The 21666-nt window shown below is 42.1% G+C and overlaps 1 protein-coding gene across 1 annotated transcript in view; it reads right to left on the reverse strand.

Moving 5' to 3' along the window:
* Window positions 1-616: 616 nt before the first annotated feature.
* LOC138979022 (dolichyl-diphosphooligosaccharide--protein glycosyltransferase 48 kDa subunit-like) overlaps window positions 617-21666 on the reverse strand; it is a 55462-nt gene continuing 34412 nt past the window's right edge. Inside the window, exons 9-11 of the mRNA XM_070351838.1 lie at window positions 7005-7125; window positions 3525-3631; window positions 617-1417 (exon numbers count right to left, since the gene is read on the reverse strand). Coding sequence (XP_070207939.1) covers window positions 1262-1417; window positions 3525-3631; window positions 7005-7125 — 384 coding nt within the window. The 3' untranslated portion in view covers window positions 617-1261. The remainder of the gene's footprint in view (window positions 1418-3524; window positions 3632-7004; window positions 7126-21666) is intronic.

Below are 21666 nucleotides of genomic sequence, written 5' to 3' on the forward strand. Positions count from 1 at the left end.
GCTGACTGACCTATTTGCATAGGTATGATCAGTACTTTGTTTTTAGAGAGGTAAGATATTGCTGTGCGAGGGATGGTATGCTGTATGAATGCATTAAGTCCAGGATGACCCTGCGAAGGTGATGTGGCTTCAGAGCGATGGGAGACCGATAGGTGTGGATGTGTTACTTCAAGGACTTCAGCTATGCGATTCCTGACGTGTTGTGAACATTCCCAGGATTCGGATGGAAGTGTGTTTGTGCAGTGCCGAACTGGGTTTTCTTCCGTGTGACGCGAGGGATTGTGTTGAGGGATCGATGATCTCAGTGATTCAATAGTGAAATGTTTGAAATGTTCATTCGTTTTGTGTCTAGTCTTGTTTGAGAGTGTGTTGTCACCATCCCGTATGCTTGTGCGTGATAGTGTGTGACTGAGTGTGTAGAAATGTGTGTTTGAGTGCACGAATGTAGAAACCCCATGCATGGATAAGCCAATACCGGACCACTAGTCAGCAAGCATCAAAATTCCTTGACACTGATGAAGAGAGCAAGAAAGAGACAGAGAGGTGCAAGCACACAATGCATTCCCAATCAGGTACATCACTACATAACATTGAACTCTCCCATAATAAAGCATAGTAAAAACATAACTCAAAATTTATTGATAACTTCCAGAATTTTAACAATTTCAAGTAATAATCAACACAAACAGCTTGTTAATATACCAAAAAGTAATCAAATCACAAGCTTCACATGACTCACCACACACATACAGACAAAAAAACCTGGTCTGAACTTTGCAAAGAAGTTTAGTAACAGCTTGAGAAGCTTGATGAATACTTTTCTTCTGTCTAGAATCTGTTACTGTCTGACAGCTTCACAAGCCAGGATGAACATTGTCTACTCTTCTGTGAACTCTAGAATCTCACCTATACTTATTTGATGCTGCACCTGCATGTTACTGCTTGTGACCTTTCAAACAAGAAAGGAACCATGAACTAAACAGCTCACAGTCAGTGATTCCTGAACATGTTTTTCATTTTCTACATCAAGCCCAATGCTTCTTAGTTCATTGTAAAAGTTTGAAAGACAGCAACATCTTTACTCTTCAATTTGCCAAACAGAATAACTGCAAAGCTTCAAATGTATTGTCATACTTTTTCTACTGCTCATACAAGCCTAAATTTACCTCAGTTTTTGGTGCTTGTAAAACAACATTTATCTTTTCCAACAAAATTAAAAATGAAAGTTTTTATGAAAATGCTACAACATACTAAAATATGACTATTCCTTTTTGTCTTTTGGTTCCTCTTTGAAGTGGAGAAAGACGAAGCTGAGCAAGACAACTCCAACCATCATGGAAAAGGCTGAAGTGTAATAAGGGTAGGCAGATGGAATGAAGCGTTCATACTGTGTGTGTTGCAGTGGCCACACAGAGACCTGAAAAAGAAAACATTTGATTCAATGTTGGCTCTCTATCACACTCAAACTGCAGCTTCACAGAAAATAGTTCTACAGGACAAATTTTAATTAAAACAAAATGAGGAAAAATAACTGATTAAACAGTCCACCCAAATATTTCTTGCTCCTTTAATTTCACATGCTTGCTGTAACTTGGTGAGGATCCTCCAAATATAGCAAATTCTTCTCAAGCATTGACCAGAAGATATAGGGTCCATCTACTCTCACCAAAGCCTGCAGCTCTTTGAAAAGTGCTTGAAAAAAGCCCATCATTAAACAAGAATTCAGTTCTAAAATTGTGACCAGGAAACCCACTATGGCTGCAATCCAAATGATGCCCTCAGTTTTGTCTTCAACCAAGTCTCGCTTCATGTTGTTCATGGAAATATTACATTTGAATCTTATCACAATTCATCATTAAATGCACAGCAGAAACCAGTCACAGACTAAATACTGAGGTATGACAAGGGGAGAGAATGGCTGAAGTTTGGTTCAGCAGTGAACTTGTACACCCAGGGATGGCCAAATCGGCAATTTTAATTGGAAATATGTTCATTTCCACTCAGACTATATGAACAAAATTTAGGAGGGGCACCCTTAACTCTAAACGTACATACAAACCAAATACGTGGAATGAAAGCTAAAAGGCTGCACTGTAAGTTGGTTTTTGGACTTGTGCAAATCTTGCAGCTCTTTAATGCAAGAAAGGCTCAAAAATTGCCTCTTTTTTCCAGAAAGTGCAAATTACAGAGTATCAATGGAATGGAACAGTCCAAAGGTCAGAGCAGGCCTTGCTCTTTTGAATAATGCATGATTTGGCACTGCACACAAGGTTTTAGAACTGCCCCTTGAAGCGATTTTTCTTTCAACAACCCGTCAAAAAAGACCTTACTTAGGCCGTAAAAAACGCTATAATGCGATAAATTTCCAACCGTTGTGGTGAGTTTTAACCAGCAAAGCTCAGCAATGCCTTTGACTTTAAACCTTAAAGAAATATTTTCTGAAAACATATCTCATGAACGAGTTTTCAATGTGCAGTAAAAGATTTGCTTCGTTTCTTTGCTGTGATGCAAAAACAATGTGGCCGTGAAGATGCGTGAAATCCCGATGGCTCACATTCGGATGAAGGTGGGTGCAACTATGACTGAATCTAAACAGAACTGCTTTGCATCGTACTACTTGTGTCTTTGGGTCAATGTTCTTTGGTAAACTTCTTCGTATCCATAATTTCATTTTTGACCGTGTACACTTCTTTTTTGGCGCTTTGATGGCTTAACGTCTTTAGCTTGACAGTAACAAGCCATGTCATATCAACAAAGAAAAACAACAAAACAACAAAAAAAACAAAAGCAAATACCAAAAAAGAGTAAAGATAAACAAAAAATAAACAAAATAAATCAGTAATACACACACACACATGAACAAGTATATATACATGGTGCATTGGCAAAACAGGCGGGCTGTCAGATAGACACACCCTCAGGCAAACAAGAGGGATAAATACATATAAATATATATATATCACCTGAAAAAATAAAAGAATCGGCTGATTATTTCAGAAAATATTAAACTTTTGGTGGGATCTGTTTTTTTCGTGTCACCCTGTAAATAAGACCTACTATAAGTATACGATTTTGTTTGGTACAATTTAATTTAATTTAGATCGCGTATCATACACAAATAATAAATACACGCGTGTTTGGAATAAGAAGTGAAAGTAGAAAAAGCGCTGCCGCAAATGAAGCGTCGAAAGCACTTCCAAGATGGAAGCCTCGTTTTTGTGTTATTGGAACATGGTGGTGATTTTGCAGACGACAGAAGTTTCTGCATGTTCAGTTTATTTTGTTTTGAAAAATGAAACTCAATAGTACAACCAAAAGTTCTTTTGCATTTGACCAGAATTTTCACTGGCTGACAGTTTCTACTATCCCGGCAGATTTTTTACTCGCCCTTTGCGACCAGGCGGTTGATTTGGCCATCCCTGACACCACAGAAAATATAGTGTGTGAGATCTAACAGAAAATCAGCTCTTCCAATTCAAGTTGATGGAAAGACAAAAATAAACAGCATTTGAAATATTGCTCACCTGAGTTGTACTGTAGAGACGTGTATATCCCACACGATTGTAGTCCACCCTGAACTGGAACACGCCATACACATCAGGCAGTGTGAAGCTGGTGTAGAACACACCTTCTGCAAATAAAAAGGCATGAGTAACATAACCCATAGAAAGGAAAAATACTATATATATATATATATATATACTAGAGGAATACCCGGCTTCGCCGGGGTGAATCGCGAGACAGAGACAGACAGCGTGGCGGTTCACCACAATCACCTTTGAAGGCGAAGTCCTGTCAAACGGGTTTGAGAATTTTAGAGCTTATTTCTTAGCCCTATATTATCTGTTGTGGCTTCTCAAATGCCAGAACATACAGACAGACAAAAGCCGCTAGACCACATCACAAACAGAACTCTACAATACACAGGTTTTTGCCCACACACACACACAAACACACACACACAGAGAAGCCGTATATATATATATATCCCATGACCTCCCTTCTTTGTCTCTGTTACTTCAGTATGGGTATATATGTTGTATTTTTATAGCTCAATAAATACATCATGGACTCAAAAAAATATATGATAGTGCAGATTCCGATTTGGGCGAAGAACTACTTTGCTCCCGACCTTTGACCTCGCGCCGAACAATGTGACACATTTGTATGAAGTTCCAAAATCGTATTGCACGGCTCAGAAAACCATATCAGTTGCACGCAAAAATGAATCTCAGAACTGATCTGATGTATGAGATGCAATAAGCAAACGTTTCTTTCATTATGAAAGCAATGCAGGTGGGAAAAAACGAACATTCAACTTACAAGATAACCAGATGCTAGCGAACCAAAACAAAAACACGAGTACCCTCCCCTTGCTTCGTTAGCAGACGACTTTTGAGAATCTGTCAGACCGTCCTTACCTGGCACGGTTGGGCTTCGCTATCATCAGCTGTTTCACGTGTTTTGCGAGCAAGTCTACTCTTTTGCCTGGCTCTGCAGTAAGTCCACATTGGCGATGAAGGTATCTAAGAACTTAACATGTGTGTATTTTTCCGTAATCCAGTCATATTCTTTCAAAATGCAATCAAGCGGCGGTGACAGACTTGGGTCCTGTTTTCCTCGCACCCATACCAGTTTAGGTTCATGCAAACACACTCGCAAAACAGTTTATCATGTAGATACATTTCAAATAGGGAGCAAATGGTTAAATCTACATATGTGTTCCCTAAAATTTGCTTCTCTGTCAATAAGACTAATTGTATAATAATGCGTTCGAAAAAAACAACGTGGAATCGATTCTGAATCGAGTCGAGTAAGCCAAATGGGGGCCAAACCGGTTTCCACGTTCCGCCGACCTGAAACGCAAAAGAATTGTGCGCTTCAACTAAATGGATTTCTATACGACTTCATTACTTTCTTGCAACTTATGAACCTTTACTTAAAGCTTTTAAACGGTCTGAAAGTAGTGTTACCGCGTACTTATAGATGCACTCATTCGTTTTATTTTTTCAGCGACGGTCACTTAGTTTAAGGTTGCAAAAAGGCCAAGTCTCGCTGAAAACACTGTTTCACACTCCACAGATCGCAACAGTGCCGCTAGTAGTCTACACTTTGTGTTTGATGGTAGAATGGGATATACAGATTACAACACTCGTGGTTTTTTATATGGCTTGTATTTCAGTCAAGACCCAGCGGGAATATCAATCGAGAGCCACTCGCCAAAGGCTCGTGTCTCCCGATGATATTCATCCGCTGGGTCTTGACTGAAATACAAGCCATATAAAAAACCACTCGTGTTGTAACCTATACGTATATGTATATCTATAAATATATAGAGATAGGTGACGGTGTATTTTTCGCGTGGCTATAAATTGATTCGACCTTTTCACTTTGACAGTAAGAACAACTTGAGATTTTTAGAGCTTATTTCTTAGCCCTATATTATCTGTTGTGGCTTCTCAAATGCCAGAACATACAGACAGACAAAAGCCGCTAGACCACATCACAAACAGAACTCTACAATACACAGGTTTTTGCCCACACACACACACACACAAACACGCATACACACAGAGAAACCGTATATATATATGTATATCTATATCTATAAATATATAGAGATAGGTGAGAGTGTATTTTTCGCGTGGCTATAAATTGGTTCGACCTTTTCACTTTGACAGTAAGAACAACTTACGGGTGCAAGGGAAGCGTTCTGGACAGCGCAGTGACATTCTAAAAATAGTAACTTAGAAACGGGAATATGGATTGAAGCCACACGAAGGAAGGGAGATAAACGGAAAACACTGGAGAAGATAAGGAAGAGTTACTTGTAATGGTGAAATGAACACAAAAACCAAAATCGGTTCAGCGCTGCGCGCTGAGAGCACGTGTTGAAATATCTCATCGATGATATTGTGTCCGGGGTGTAGCTGAATACGGTGTCCAAATTTGAAAAAGATCAACCGAGAACTTTGGCGTTGTGATGCGGTGTAGCGGCTTTGGCGTGTCGGTATGGGGGCCCGGGTAGCTGAGGTGGAACCAAAATCGGTTCAGCGCTGCGCGCTGAGAGCACGTGTTGAAAATTCTCATCGACCAGGTTGTGTCCGGGGTCTTACCTGAATATGCCCACCAAATTTGAAGCAGATCCATCGAGAACTTTGGCCGTGCATCGCGAACACACACACACACACACAGACAGACACAAGTCGTATATATATATAGATATAGGTAAAAAAATTTAAGGTTGTAAAAAGCCATCCATACCCAAATGTTTCTTACTCCTTTCATTTCCCACCTTTTTACACAATTACACAGGAGTGGCCAGTGACAGAGTGATTGCAGCCCTTGCCTCTCACGCTTTGGGTCGGGGTTCAACCCCCACCCCGGACAAATACCAACACGTGATTTTTCCAAGCGCTCTCCAGTCCACCCAGCTACAAATGGGTACCTGACCCTATTCAGGGTCGGGGAAGGGGAAGGCAGCGAGGGAGAGGAGATGGGCACTGCCCTCACCAAGCTGGTCCCAGAGAAGTCAAGATCTCTAATATCTTGCTTCCCTACATCCAAACATGGATATGTGATTGTGACCAACATTAAATTATTTTTTTTCATCTTTGTCATTGATGCATTCCAGTGACTGGTTCCTTGAGATGCTCATTTGATCTGGCACATGTAAGACTTTACTGTTGAACTTGCTATGTGCATGCATAAAACTCCCTTTTAAAAGAAGGAAAATGGCCTCTTTTTTTCCCTTCTTCTTCATTAACATAAGCATTGGTCTTATGTATTACATGCATTTGCGGACAAGCATGTTAAAATTCCATCCACTTTAGAATTTGCATTGTACATTGACTTTTGGAAAGACAGCAAAAATTCCCTGCCATGCCTGGGCCTTGACGACAAACTGGTTATGAAGCCAGTGTGGTTACCAATGAGATACAAACCCATCCTAATCACCTATTTAATCACATGGGCTTTTGTTAAAATCACCGAAAGGTGCTTACTCTTGTGCTTTAGTGTTGTGCGGATGAATGGATCAATACGGACAAACTCCAGCTGCACATCATCACCAGCAAAGGGGCGCCACTCTCCATTCACAAGCTCTTGAATCTCAATAGAGAAGTCCTGAAAATCAAGAAATGCCACAATTAACATCTTCAATGACTTTAAACAAGGGGTCTAGCATTTCAGAAGTGAAGGAAGCTGTACTGTCAATGCAGTTTGTTTAGGGGACAGCAGTGACACTGAAATTTGATGAAGGTCACCCTAACTTTGTGAACATATTAACACTTTCGCGACGGGAGGTGACTAAATTAGTAACAGCGCTGACACGCCCATGGACGGGATGCGACTATTTGAGTAACAGACATACAAGGTACACGACTCGTGATTGCTTCCCGGTTTTTGAAGCTTGCAATAAATTGAGTTGTTTCCCTTGATACACGTGACTTGCTCTTCCACCATGTGCAAATTAGAGAAGATTTGCGTGGTTTTTTCGAACAAAAAAAAATGAATCGAAGGCGAGCCTTGTCACGGGAGGAGATTCTCCGGATGTTGGATCTTGAGGATCCTGTAGATCATGATTCCGACGTGTTGTTTTCGCCTCAAGAAAGCGATAATAGCAGTGATATTGAGGAAGAAACAGTCCTGTTGTTGCTAGTATGAGTCGGCAAACTACACGTGGTAGGGTGGTACTGCATGGATCTTAAAATCGTGTAGTTTGCAAGGGGGCGTGGCAGCACTGATAACAATGGATGGCTGGAGCCTCCTAATCCTTTTGGAAATGTTCATAGGTGTACAGTTGGGACTTTGTTGTGAAAATGTGACATATTCAATATGGATTACCTAGACATCATTTGGTGAGTGTCACAGTTTTGTTTCATTTGAGTCAGGATGCTGTGAGTGAATGCGGGATTTGCTTGTTTTTTTCTTTGTACTGTCTCCTTATTTCTGTGTAGAATGTTAACAATATTTCATATGGCATGCAAATGTGTCCCCATCTCCTTGAGTGATTTTGCTTCAGAGCGTCTGTATTATAATGTACATATTTGCATAGATAAAAAGGTTATTTTTAACAGGAATTGGATGGAAAATGGCATTATTACAGTCGGTCACTTGATGAGAGCTGATGGGTTTTTGTCATATAACGATTTTAAATTGAAACATCCAAATTTACAACTGAATTTTGTTTTTTTCGAGGGCGTTATGCGCTCAGTTAAGAATTTTCATAAAAGACTAAAGTTAGATGCAGTTTTAAACAATGTTTTTCATATTGGTGATGATGTTGTATGGAAACAAATAGCTAAAGGTGGAGTAAAACATATATATACCCATCTTGTGAAAAATGATGGCAATCTACAGTGCATGGAAAAATGGGCTAATTTATTGAATTTTGATGTAAATGTTGGAAAGGTATTTCTGACAATAAGGCGAACTACACAAGACACATACCTAAGGTGGTTCCAATATAGAATACTATATAGAATTTTTCCCACTCAACGCCTGTTATTTTTTCTGAAAATTTCCGACACATCACTATGTAGCTTTTGTACACAGGAAGAGGAAACCTTAATACATTTGTTTTGGGAGTGCACAAGAGTTAAGCTTTTTTGGGCTGATTTCACAGAATGGTTATGTCAAAATTTCACACATTGCAATAATTTGAATTTGTCAAAAGAGCTTGTCATTTTAGGGTATTTAGACAACTTTCATACGGATGCTGTTCTTGATTTGTTTATTCTCCTTGCCAAACAAAGTATATTTGGAGCCAAATTAAATAAGACAGTCCCAACACTAAATGTTTTTGTGAAAATTGTTAAAGAAAGGTTTTTGATCGAAAAGTATAATGCTAGTGTAAATAATTATTATGGTAAATTTGAAAAAGAGTGGTGTTTATATAGACACTTTTTTCATTGATGCTATAGGATAATTGTATTGATTGATTTCGTATGAACATTTTTGAATGTGATACCCTCTGACCCATTTACTCATAACAGGTTATACAGTACTTTTATGCCGATAATTAAACCCCATGTATACTTGGAGGCTAAATTGTGACCACCGTCCCCACCTACCTCCCTCCCCTCCCCCAACCTCGGTTACCCCCTAGGTATGTACGTGTGTATATGCTCTGTTGATAAACTCGGTGTATGATGTATGTTATGCTGTGTTTATGTGTATATAAAGGAAATAAAATGTATAAAAAAATTTTTAACAAAAACAACAATGGATGGCTGGAGCCTCCTAATCCTTTTGGAAATGTTCATAGGTGTACAGTTGGGACTTTGTTGTGAAAATGTGACATATTCAATATGGATTACCTAGACATCATTTGGTGAGTGTCACAGTTTTGTTTCATTTGAGTCAGGATGCTGTGAGTGAATGCGGGATTTGCTTGTTTTTTTCTTTGTACTGTCTCCTTATTTCTGTGTAGAATGTTAACAATATTTCAGCTAATTCATATGTTTTACACCTTGTTTGGTCATAACATTATTTATTATACTTTCTGTTAAAAAATAACTTTTAAACAAGAGGCGAAGCCTTCAAGGCTCACGTAAGAAATCGACAAACAGTAACACAAACTCAATCACTCCGTCACACATACACACACACACACACACACACACACACACACAGTAAGCATAGGTGAAACTGTGCAAGAAAGCGAGACACTAGATCTGCCAACTAGTCTCGGCCCGCTCACAATAACAATGACCGAGACTTTCAGTAATTCCTTCGCGTGACGTCTAACCCTCTTACGTCATAATGTGACGTCTTCAAATGTTAAAGTTTCTATCACACACGTCAAACACTTTTGACCGAGACGTAATCTTCTTATGCGAGCTTTATCCATAGACTCGGAAATGTTAAAGTTTCTATCACACACACACACACACACACACACACACACGCACGCACGCACAGACAAAAGTTAGCATCGCATAGGCTACACTTACGTGAGCCAAAAAGCAGTGGAAAAGAAAACACACACAAAAAAACGTAAAAAAACACAAATTATCCCCCTTTCACCCCCCCTTTGCTAAAACAAATTGCGTGACAAACTTATAAATAGCATGACTGAACTGGGCATCCATTTTTTAATTAGTACACAAAATGTGGTGGTGATTGGACTTAATTCAAGCTTGCTAGACAGATTTCTTTACAGTTACTGTTTTTTTGGAAGTTTCTTGGTGGCAAGCTTGGGCAGGCAGGACGTTAACGCCGTGGCAATGCTAGTCACAATAGTGTTAAGATAATGAAAAATTTCCAGCATATAGGGCTGAGAAAAACGCTCAAATTCAAACCTATTTTAAGAATGGATGGAAATTTATTTTCATGTTAAAACATTATGAATCGATTGAATAAAGTACCTTTTACAACATACAATCATTTGTTTGCATGTGTGTTTTGTTTAAAACGCCTATGCTACGGTTTGAAAAGAGATAAAAATCGTGTCCGACCGGCTCCGGGAACGCGCTGCAGTACACGCGAAGAAGGCCAGCCGCAGTGCTATTTTGAGCGCTGTGGGCAATGTCGAGTGACTCACTGAAACCGGTACATGTGTACCGTGTTCCGAAGGGTCGCGTGCATTCATTATTTAAAGCAGCCAATGGAAAGAGCTGTACTCTTACAGCGCTTTCTTTGCTCAACCAATAAGTGCACATTTCTTTTCGTTCGGACAACTACTTCCGGAGTAATCAGCTGTGAAAGATCGGATACATTTTGAATCACTTCAAATCCATTTTTCTATCAGAAACCGGTAAGTACCGCTGGAGAAATATACACCATATGAAAGATACAGCAGTCCCTCTCATGAACGGACACCCTTGGGCCATAGCAAAACTGTCCGTACATTGCAGGTGTCCGGTCACGGGAGGGGTGACCACACCACCCCCTCCCCCATACACTCACACAGAGACACACAAACAACAGGATTGAGTCTATGCTAATCACTTCTTGTGGCTACTAAACAATAAACTCCTAATACTTCTTTAAACGTTCTGTAAAAATGATTTGCATGAAAAGTGTTGAAAAGAAGAGATAAAATAAATCCTCAAGGCAGTGAACACACTCACCATGCACTGACATACGAAAGCAGCCACACAAACACAGCACAGAGGAGCGTGTGCAGATGCTTTGCAAGAATAAGCTTGAAAACCAGTTTGAATAAATAGCAGCAGATAGATCTGCATGTCATAATCATGTAATTTATTTTCATCTTGTCTGGCTTTATTGACTGCATGCCGATCATGTGGCATGGCAGTGACTTTTCACTCTTCAGTCGGAAATACACTGTACATAACACAGCTCCCACTCTCCCTCACTAATGCCTACCCCAAGCCGTGACAACTGATGCTTGGAAATTGTGTGGAAGAGTACACCTCTCTATTTCTCTCCAATGCTCTTCCTGCTGACATGCAGTGACACCGGACACCCCACAGAGTTTAGCCAGCTACCCCTCCACCCCCCCCCCCCCCCCTCCCTCTCTCTCTCACTCCCTCCAGCCATGTACTGTTTGGGGCTGTGGCCAGAGAGGTCAGCTCCAACTGTTCACTCAGAGCAAAACCAGTTGACTGTGTCGTAACTTTTGACAAAGCAAGACAACTGAAGGGTTCACAGATTAGGCAACCGACTCACTGGTCAAGGCTGAGGGGAAACAAGAGTATCTTGTCAATGAAAGAGGTTACACACAGACACACGATGCTGAGAACTGTGGCCGGTTTTTCACTCTCTTTCGCTCAGGACCTTCATCGACTGTGGTTTCTGTTGTTTACGTCCAACAGACAAGAATAAAGAGCACAGTGCAGTTTCATGTTGGCATCTTCGCATGTACTCCACTCCTGACCAAAACTACCCCCCCCCCCCCCCCCTCCTGATGGGTACAGGTGCACTCAAGTTACCAGTGACTGTCGTCACGCCATTGCGGCTGTGATCTTTGTACCAAGAGCCGGACTGCTCTGTTATCGATTTTGTTGTGGTGAAAATTTGTTGATGGTCTGTCCGTACATTGGAGGTATGACCTGCTGTTGGGACTGAAAATGAGTGTCCGCGTCCACGTTTTGCAGGTGTCCGTTTAAGGGGGGGCAAATATAGAAGGAAAACACTCCGTGCCGAGCAAATGTGTCCGTACATGTCAGGTGTCCGCTCACGCCGGGGGCCGTACATTGCAGGGACTGCTGTAGATCTTTTTTACATTTTTTAAACGTAAGTAGATAATTTTAGGCAAAGTTTTGAGACTGCGCTCGAGTTTTGAAAACATTTTCTGTCTCGGCGAGACTGAAAATCGCAGTCCGAACATGGCGAAGAGTTGCTCGATAGACTCAGTCGACACGGTTCTCTTCTCTAACTGCGGTTCTCTTCTCTAACTGCGTGGAACCAAGGCATTGTCAGAATAAGCGCTTCTTCAGTTACTAGATTGAGAATAAATGAATCCTTTTATTAAAGAGTTGGTAACGTTAACCTGACGGGTTGAACAAAATGTTCATTGAATTTTCTTTGGACCGGTAAGTGACATCGTTTTCAAACAAAAGTTCAGTCGCGGAAAGCTAAAAATAGAACATGTCTTACCTATTTTCGCCTTGGCTTTAGAATCGCCCATTCTATTCAGTGTAGACTGGATAGTTCCAAGTTGTACCGATAGGGTTGATGGGTTCGCGATTGTTTTGCGTAGACTGTCAAGACTGAGCTAAACGGGTCGAGTTTGGCCTCATTTTAAAAATTAGAGAGACAAACTACTGCTGTTGATTTTTTATTTAAATCACTTGATAAGTTTGAGGTGGACAACTGAGAAGTAGAGTAGAAATTTAATGAGTATCAAGTAAATTTGCCGGCAAAATAACTTTTCAGTATTTTTTTTATTTACTGTTATTTACACTTAGTCTTACAGCATCATTTTTACAGTTTTGTTCAAACTACATTGGAATTTGTTTCACAACTTGCTGAACTAAAACTGACCACAAATGTTCTTTTTGGTAGGCGGGCTAATATTAGTTATCAATCAATCAATATTAGTTATCAATCAATCAATCAATATGAGGCTTATATCGCGCGTATTCCGTGGGTACAGTTCTAAGCGCAGGGATTTTTTTTTATTAAATTTAAATTTTTTTTTTAATGCAATTTATATCGCGCACATATTCAAGGCGCAGGGATTTATTTATGCCGTGTGAGATGGAATTTTTTTTACACAATACATCACGCATTCACATCGGCCAGCAGATCGCAGCCATTTCGGCGCATATCCTACTTTTCACGGCCTATTATTCCAAGTCACACGGGTATTTTGGTGGACTTTTTTGGCTCACGTAAGTGTAGCCTATGCGATGCTAACTTTTGACTGTCTGTGCGTGCGTGCGTGCGTGCGTGCGTGTGTGTGTGTGTGATAGAAACTTTAACATTTCCGAGTCTATGGATAAAGCTCGCATAAGAACATTACGTCTCGGTCAAAAGTGTTTGACGTGTGTGATAGAAACTTTAACATTTGAAGACGTCACATTATGACGTAAGAGGGTTAGACGTCACGCGAAGGAATTACTGAAAGTCTCGGTCATTGTTATTGTGAGCGGGCCGAGACTAGTTGGCAGATCTAGTGTCTCGCTTTCTTGCACAGTTTCACCTATGCTTACTGTGTGTGTGTGTGTGTGTGTGTGACGGAGTGATTGAGTTTGTGTTACTGTTTGTCGATTTCTTGTTTTATCTATGCCCATACAATTTTGCCAGGAAAGACCCTTTTGTCAATCGTGGGATCTTTAACGTGCACACCCCAATGTAGTGTACACGAAGGGACCTCGGTTTTTTGTCTCATCCGAAAGACTAGCACTTGAACCCACCACCTAGGTTAGGAAAGGGGGGAGAATATTGCTAACGCCCTGACCCAGGGTCGAACTCGCAACCTCTCGCTTCCGAGCGCAAGTGCGTTACCACTCGGCCACCCAGTCCAGTTATGCTTCATGAAATTTGTACTCCTGTCATTGATAATTAAATCAAAGCTACAAGTGGATTTCACTTTTCCTCATGGGGAGCAGAAATGAACTACGACAGTACCAATTATGTTATATTAAAATGATTTAAGTGTTATTTTTTTCATGAAAATTCAGCACTATTTCACTTTCTGTTTGTATGTATCATTGTATGTCTGATGGTTTTCAGAATGTTTACCTGCTGACCAAAGAAGTGCGTCATCAGACTTGTTGCTTCCAAATCCAAAAACAGCCAGCATGACACAAGCAGGGTTGTATGAATAAACAAGTAAGCTTTGCATACGTTATGTATCTGTACATTTTAAGTGAGTTGCTGATTATTATTAAGTTGTCATAAAAATATTGTAAATTTTATGCAAAAATGATGCATTGCTTTTTGAGAACTTTTTGTTCGGGTGCCCTTTGGTATTTGAATTTTGATTAATAATAAATAAATAAAAACTAGTTTAGAGCACTGAATCTAACCCTAATTGTTCTTTTAGTGCATTTTGCACCTGCTCTTCAAGCCCTTAGGGTAGTTTGGATTGAAATTTGATAGATTAAAAACCTTTTGTTTATTATTAATTTGTTATTATAATTTTTTATGGTTGCAGTATGAGTTCAGTGGCGCCACACTCGCCTTCAGGGATCAACACTTGGAAGCATCTTCCCTTAAACATTTCAAAGTATGAGAGATGTGACTTTGCAGTCAGTACAGTCCCAACATTGAGGCAGCTGATCAAGTTCAACTCAAGGTACCTGTATCATTATTTATTTATCTTTTATGTTTCAGCTATCATAGTTTGACTGTCAAATTGTATTTTTCAGATGCTGTGGTGCCTCTGTCGGCTTTTAGTTATTTAGAATAATGCAAGTAACTTTCTTTTTATTATTCCTCATTTATTTAAAAAAAAAAAAAATTTTTTCAGTGAACGATTGCCACCAGAATGTATCAGCCTGACTGTCCAAGAGGTGCTAGAGTACGGAGCTTCTGCCAAGGCTTCGAAGGTGAATGTCTACAACAGTCTTTCGGAGAGGGGCTTCGTTCAGGACTTCAGTGCCAAACACTTTCGGATAAGATTTCAACAAGAAGACGGCAAGTTTTCTAAACTTGTGAAGTCTCACAACGCGCGGTGTAAGAGGGAGGGTAGCCATCAGCTTTAGGCTTTGAGAAAACACTTGGCACGACCCTTTTCAAGAGCTGTTAAAAAGCATTGTGCAGAGGAAGTGATAGGGGTGTCAACTGTGTACATTTCTGGAAATGCTGAACACTCCAATGATTTTGCAGCAGCTCCTTCCGTCGAAACAAGCAGACCACTGTGTCCACAACCTTTACATGACATTTTGTTGCTCTCAGCTGGAGCTCACTCTGCAAAAGAAAAACTATTGGGGTCTGATCCACCATCTTCATCCAAGGGGACGAACCAGAATGATTGTTCTTACAGGAACTTGGTAAATGATGTATAGGAGGATTTGTACGTGTCTTTGTGTGGGTTAGAATTCTTTTCTCCTCCAGGTCACATGTTTTCAGATACCTTGCAAGCTACATTTTCCAATGGGCATTCCCTCCAGTCAGCTATCTGTCCAGAACCTTCCACTTCAGACGCCGCATTTGCCTGCCGTCCCCAACCTTCCACTTCAGACGCCGCATCTGCCTGCCGTCCCCAACCTTCCACTTCAGACGCCGCATCTGCCTGCCGTCCCCAACTTTCCACTTCAGACGCCGCATTTGCCTGCCGTCCCCAACCTTCCACTTTAGACACCGCATCTTGCCTGCCGTCCCCAACCTTCCACTTTAGACGCTGCATCTGCCTGCCGGCCCAAACCTTCCACTTTAGACGCTGCATCTGCCTGCCGTCCCCAACCTTCCACTTTAGACGCTGCATCTGCCTGCCGTCCCCAACCTTCCACTTTAGACGCTGCATCTGCCTGCCGTCCCCAACCTTCCACTTTAGACGCCGCATCTGCCTGCCGTCCCCAACCTTCCACTTTAGACGCCGCATCTGCCTGCTGCTCGCCCCCTTCCACTTTAGACGCTGCATCTGCCTGCCGTCCCCAACCTTCCACTTTAGACGCTGCATCTACCTGCCGGCCCCAACCTTCCACTTTAGACGCCGCATCTTGCCTGCCGTCCCCAACCTTCCACTTTAGACACCGCATCTTGCCTGCCGTCCCCAACCTTCCACTTTAGACGCCGCATCTGCCTGCTGCTCGCCCCCTTCCACTTTAGACGCCGCATCTGCCTGCTGTTCGCCCCCTTCCACTCCCCAAAACCAGTTAATGCCTCCCCAAAACCAGTTGATGCCTCAAACTGGTAGTGGTACTGTCAAGAGTTCTGAATTTCAAATTGGTAGTCCTCAGATAAAAACTGACAGCCAGCTGAGGAGAAGGGAACGGTCTCTGAGGAAAAAGCTTGTGTTCCAGGAGAATGTTTCAGCCAAGAAGAATGCTAAGCTCAGCGTGGTTGAAGAAAATTTGACTGTGTCGGGTAGAGACTTGTCTCTGAAAAAGATGAGTTTGTTTGTTTGTTTATTTGTTGCTTAACGTCCAGCCGACTACGCAGAGCCATATCAGGACGAGGAAGGGGGGGATGAAGGGGGCCACTTGTCAAGCGATTCCTGTTTACAAATGCACTAACCCATTACTTGTGTCCCAGCAGGCTTTAGTAAAACTAAATTAATACCTACTGGAAGATTACCAGTTTCCAGTATGTTAAAATAGGCTTAACCTATCTACTGCTGGACTTACATCAGAACACTAACAGATTAAACTATACATGAATCGCGAGACAAGCGGCAAGAGAAGAGATTTTTGGAAAAAATACAGGTGAATGAGCAAGAAGGCAGAAAAAAGAAAAGAATTCATGAAGAAAAAGAGAGCATGACAGGAAAGAGGAACCAAAAATCTACCTAACAGCAAACTAGAAAGCTCCTGCGGTTCCAAAAACAGGAGGGGCCTTTAATTTCATAACCGCAGTGCCCCACTGCGGGAGAAAAAGATGAGGTTGACTGAGGTACGACAAGAAAACAAACAGTTGAAAGAAGAGGTGAAAAGGCTGAGTAAGCAGGTTAAATACTCAGATACTCAATGCAATCGAATCTCAGGACGGAACAACGACCATGTCAAAGATATTTTGGACAAGAAGGAATTCCTGGAAACAGCCAGTTAGGAATTACAGCAGTCCTTGGGGAGTTTGACCCAAGAAAACAAAGTTTTATCCCGCCAATTGTCCAAGCTGAAGCACACCATCAAGCAACACAGTTCTACTTTGGAGCTCATGGGTGAGACCTTGAAATCTGGGAATTCTCAGGAGCTTGACGACCTGATAGGACAGCTTCGACAGGAAGGTAAGGACACCAAAACACTCCAAAAGGTGGCTGCTGCATTGAAGACGCCCATACAGACAAAGGAGAAGAACTTCTTCAAAGACGACATCACCCTGTTGGCGATTGACCTCCAAAATCAGGGCGTTCCACAGGGTGCTGTGAGAAGTGTCGTCAGCTCTTGCTGCAAAGTTCTGGGTGGCAGGACCCTAGACAGCCTTCCCAGCAGAAGAACCGCAGGGAGAATGGTGAGGAGAGGTGGCATCCTATTGGATTTCCAGGTAGCTACCTGTTTGAATGAGGCAGCAGAGAGAGGCAGGACACCACAACACGTAAAGGAGTGGAACATGTGTCTACAGTTTGGGCGGTTCGTGGGGAGGATGGATCAGTAAAACATCTACAGTCCAGGGTACAGTGGCCGCCAAACCACACTGCAGCAGCACAGGCCTCCCACATCCAGCAACTGCTTGCTGACTACTCCGATATGCTGGAAGCAACAGACATTGAAGTGAGGAAACGGCTCTCTGTGGCTTACATCGTTGAATTTATAGGCGATCACGTCAATGACAAGCTTCACAGGACACTTGAAGAGGAACATCTTCGGGTCCTGGAAGAACTCGTGAACCAGGACGAGCTTGGAGATGAAATGAGACACTGACTCCAGCGCCTTTACAAATCAGCCTGCCAGTTACATTCAGCAGCAAAAGCCAGCCGTGCCTTTTTTGAAGGAATGCATGATCAGGAGCCAGCCGGATTGGGGGCTGCTTTAGGCAGGTGGGGTTTGTAACAAAAGAAAGGGCGTACTTACGAGTCTGCAGGAGCCAAGGTCATTGAGTTTGCGAGTATGCAATTGTCACCCGATTACGCCAACACATCAAGGGTTGACTTCAATTTTGCCGGTCCCTACAGAGGCTTCTGTGAATCTACCGACCGACAGTACCATCACATTGGCTTTGTCAACAAAAACAGACACTATCGACATGAAAAGGAGGCATGCACCCTACTGAAGTCATGTGAGAACATCATTGATTTCTACCGGCACATTATGACAAGGGACCCTGATAAGGATCAGCAGCTGCGCAACAAGGACCAGCTGGTCTTTGAAGGTATGCAGTCCCCAGAGGTGAAAGCGCAACTTATGGCAGCAGACAGCATGCGCTATGGCTTCTACGGACCATTCCTGTGCATGGTGAAAGATGTCACAACAGATGTTCTGACTGTAGGCCCGTTCATCCGAGAAGCAGTCCAGTTTTTTAACAATCTGTCCACAGACAACATGGCAGCTCAATTTTTGGCTGGGGACACTCTTCTGTTTGATGGGGAGTTTGGAGCTGGCGCTGAAAAACCCATCGGTCTGGACCTGTACCCAATACTGAAGGAGAAAGCACTATTATATCTGCAGGCTGGAGCGCTGAAGTCTGCTGAAGGACTTCGAAAAATCAGTGCGGAATACATCGGAGAAGGTGCCTACGCAAACCCCAGACCACACATGCAAGAGGTACTTCGTGGGCTTGAAGCACACACTGATCGCAACGAATCGACATTTGGCCAGTTCAGCCAGCAGGCACGCAAAGAACCATTGGCTCGCTTGTAGACGGTCAACAGCAAAGTCGCCCTGCGGGCAAACAAGACTGTCGCAGCTGTTCAGGACAGTGAGGTGCTAACACGCTTTGTTGCCAAAACGAGGAAGCTTGAGCGTCTTGAAAGTCAGCAGACAACTGCAAAACAGTTATCTGCAATAGCTACTGCAAACGAGCCTCACCTTCAGCAGTTACGCGAGACAGCAAACCGCAGACATGCCAAGTGCATGGAAAAAACCCAAACCGTTACAGAACAGTGAAAATTGAACAGACGGAAAATTGAATTCAAGGAGAGATATTATTTTGTCAACAAAGTACAAGGGCCAAGAGCTATAACGTGTCCTGAAACTTCATCTTCAGGCAAAGAAACAGAAGAACGAAGCTGTTGCTGCAGCCAACAAAGACCTGTTTAAATTTTCATCTGGTGGCAGGGCGTTCACAACTGACCAGCTGAAAGAGAATCTGGTGTCTGTAGTACTGTTGTGCACAGAGGATCAGGATGTAGCAGAACCAGAGGAAACAGTTAGCGGAGATGAGGCAGGCAGTGACTCTGAAAGTGACGGCCCAGATGATGCGAGTGAAGACGGAGGTGAAGAGGAGGCAGCCCCACTCACACTCGTACCTGGACCTGTGAAAGAGCTTGCTGTTGGTGACTGCGTTGTTGTTGGCTTTGTGGATAGGTGGTACCCTGGTATTGTTACCAACGTACATGGTCAAACTGAAGCCACTGTCAATTTCATCTCCCCGTCTAACGGCAGCTTGCAATGCTCCTTTTTCAAATGGCCAAGCAGAAAAGATGAGAATCTTGTTTCGGTGTGAACCATGATTTGCTCCAAAGTGGACTTGCAACCAGTCGGGCAATCAGCCCGGAATTTTGCTATTAACAAGGCTGACTTAGCCTGGATAAATCGTACGTACTAGGCTTTGAAGTTTGTGCATTTTGTGCTTTCATTCTTGGGTCAGCCCGAGATGTATTTTTCAGTTTGCTTGCCAGAAGTTATTGTCTGGGTTATGAAATGAGGAGGTCAATGCATTATATGAGACACTCGACATGTATTTTCTTGCAGCACTTGCCTATTTCTTATGTATTGCATGTTGCTTTTCTAGTGTTGTTACCAAAGCTTTTGAGTCCATTTTTACCCGTTTGCATAATGCTTGTGAATTTTGATATTTTTTTCTTTCACACAATTCTTAACAGTATGGAAGATATATGGGTGGTTTTCAAAAAAGTAAGAATTTTCTTGTCCCTGTACTTTCATAAAATCTTACCAATAAACGTATCAGTATTTCTCGATGCAAATTGTTTTATCGTAAAGAGCAACCATTGTACAAGAAGTGGGGTCTAACTTTTTTTTATCAAATATTGCTTTTGATTATTACTATTGTCCATACAATATCGAGTGGGTGGCTAAAAATAGCTGTCCCACGTAAAACATGGTAAACTTGAACTGTCCATAAAATTCTTGAAAAAAAATTCAGGCTGTCCAGAAAAATTATTTTTAAGGTTATTTATCCATGAACTTTACATTTCAAATTCTATTTACCCCTTTCTGCCAACAGAATGAAAGAAAAAATAAACTGAAGATGAAAAAATCATTGTCCCACGGTTTCATGTCAGTGGTGTTACCATCACACAAGTTTGGTGGAAAACATTGGTTTCCCCCCTTGCTATCCATCTTTATATTCGCTGAGAGTTCCTTCCCTTTACCCTCCATAACTTGAATGCAGAGAAAGCCGGCACTGTGAGCTGTGGACCATTTACAAGCCTTTGGAAGCGAAGCAGGTAAGGGTATGTTTGTAAATATTGTCAGTGGTGTTACTAGGTGCAGTTGCAATAAAACACACTCAGGGGAGAAACTGATAGCTCAGTTAGTGGTATTAGTAAACCACTTCCACATGGTGCAAGAACTTTGGATCACGCATGCTTGGGGGAGCAGTCATTATTTTTTAAACTGCATTTTGTCAGTGGTGTTACCGTCAGTGGTGTTACCATGCTGTAGGGTAACACCACTGACAGAATGGTAACACCACTGACATTCGAAGGTCTTTTTGGTGTATTTCACACAGCAGAGACGGGCAACGTTAATTGAAAAGACTACTGGAATGCATACATGGGAAAGAGGATGCTAGGGACTGGGCAGGATGCTTAAAGAAGTAGTTGCTGGTACTTTATGTAGCGTGGAGCTATACATTGCAAGTTATATATCATGTTATATCAATTGTAGCATGCATTATAACAAACACATGCTAAGTATGTACACTTTTGTCCTAGGAGCTGGCGTATATACCGCAGTCATGGCCCTATCTGCTGCTGAAAAACAGCGTCGTTACCGACAAAGGAGAGATGCAGACCCAGAAAGTCCAGTTTTTTCAGTCCACCCTCAAACTGGCAATCCGATTGTCCGGTTTGATCTTCATAGACTGATTCTACCACGACTTCACAGCGCCTTGAAAGTCACTCCTGGATGTCAGCATGATGACCAAGGTATCTCAGCCACACCCAACAATCCACTCGTGATTATGTGGACGACAACAAGACAGGACATGACCAAAGAACACTGGATAGCAAACCATTTTGTGGTTGCAGTCCCAGAAACAACAGACTCTGTTGGGAAGCAATCAGCCAGACCAATGTCGGATCAGATGTTTGATGTCCCACCCCCAGGAGAGTGTAAGGGCCTCTGGGTTCTGGTCCAGTATGAGCGAAAGCCGTATCCTGGGGTGGTTGTGGAGGTTGATGGTGAAGAGGTCTATGTGGACTGTATGAATGCGGTGGGCAAGGGATTTACTAACACTTTCTTCTGG

This window comes from Littorina saxatilis, linkage group LG10, assembly GCF_037325665.1.
Source record: "Littorina saxatilis isolate snail1 linkage group LG10, US_GU_Lsax_2.0, whole genome shotgun sequence".
Taxonomy (NCBI): Eukaryota; Metazoa; Mollusca; class Gastropoda; order Littorinimorpha; family Littorinidae; genus Littorina; species Littorina saxatilis.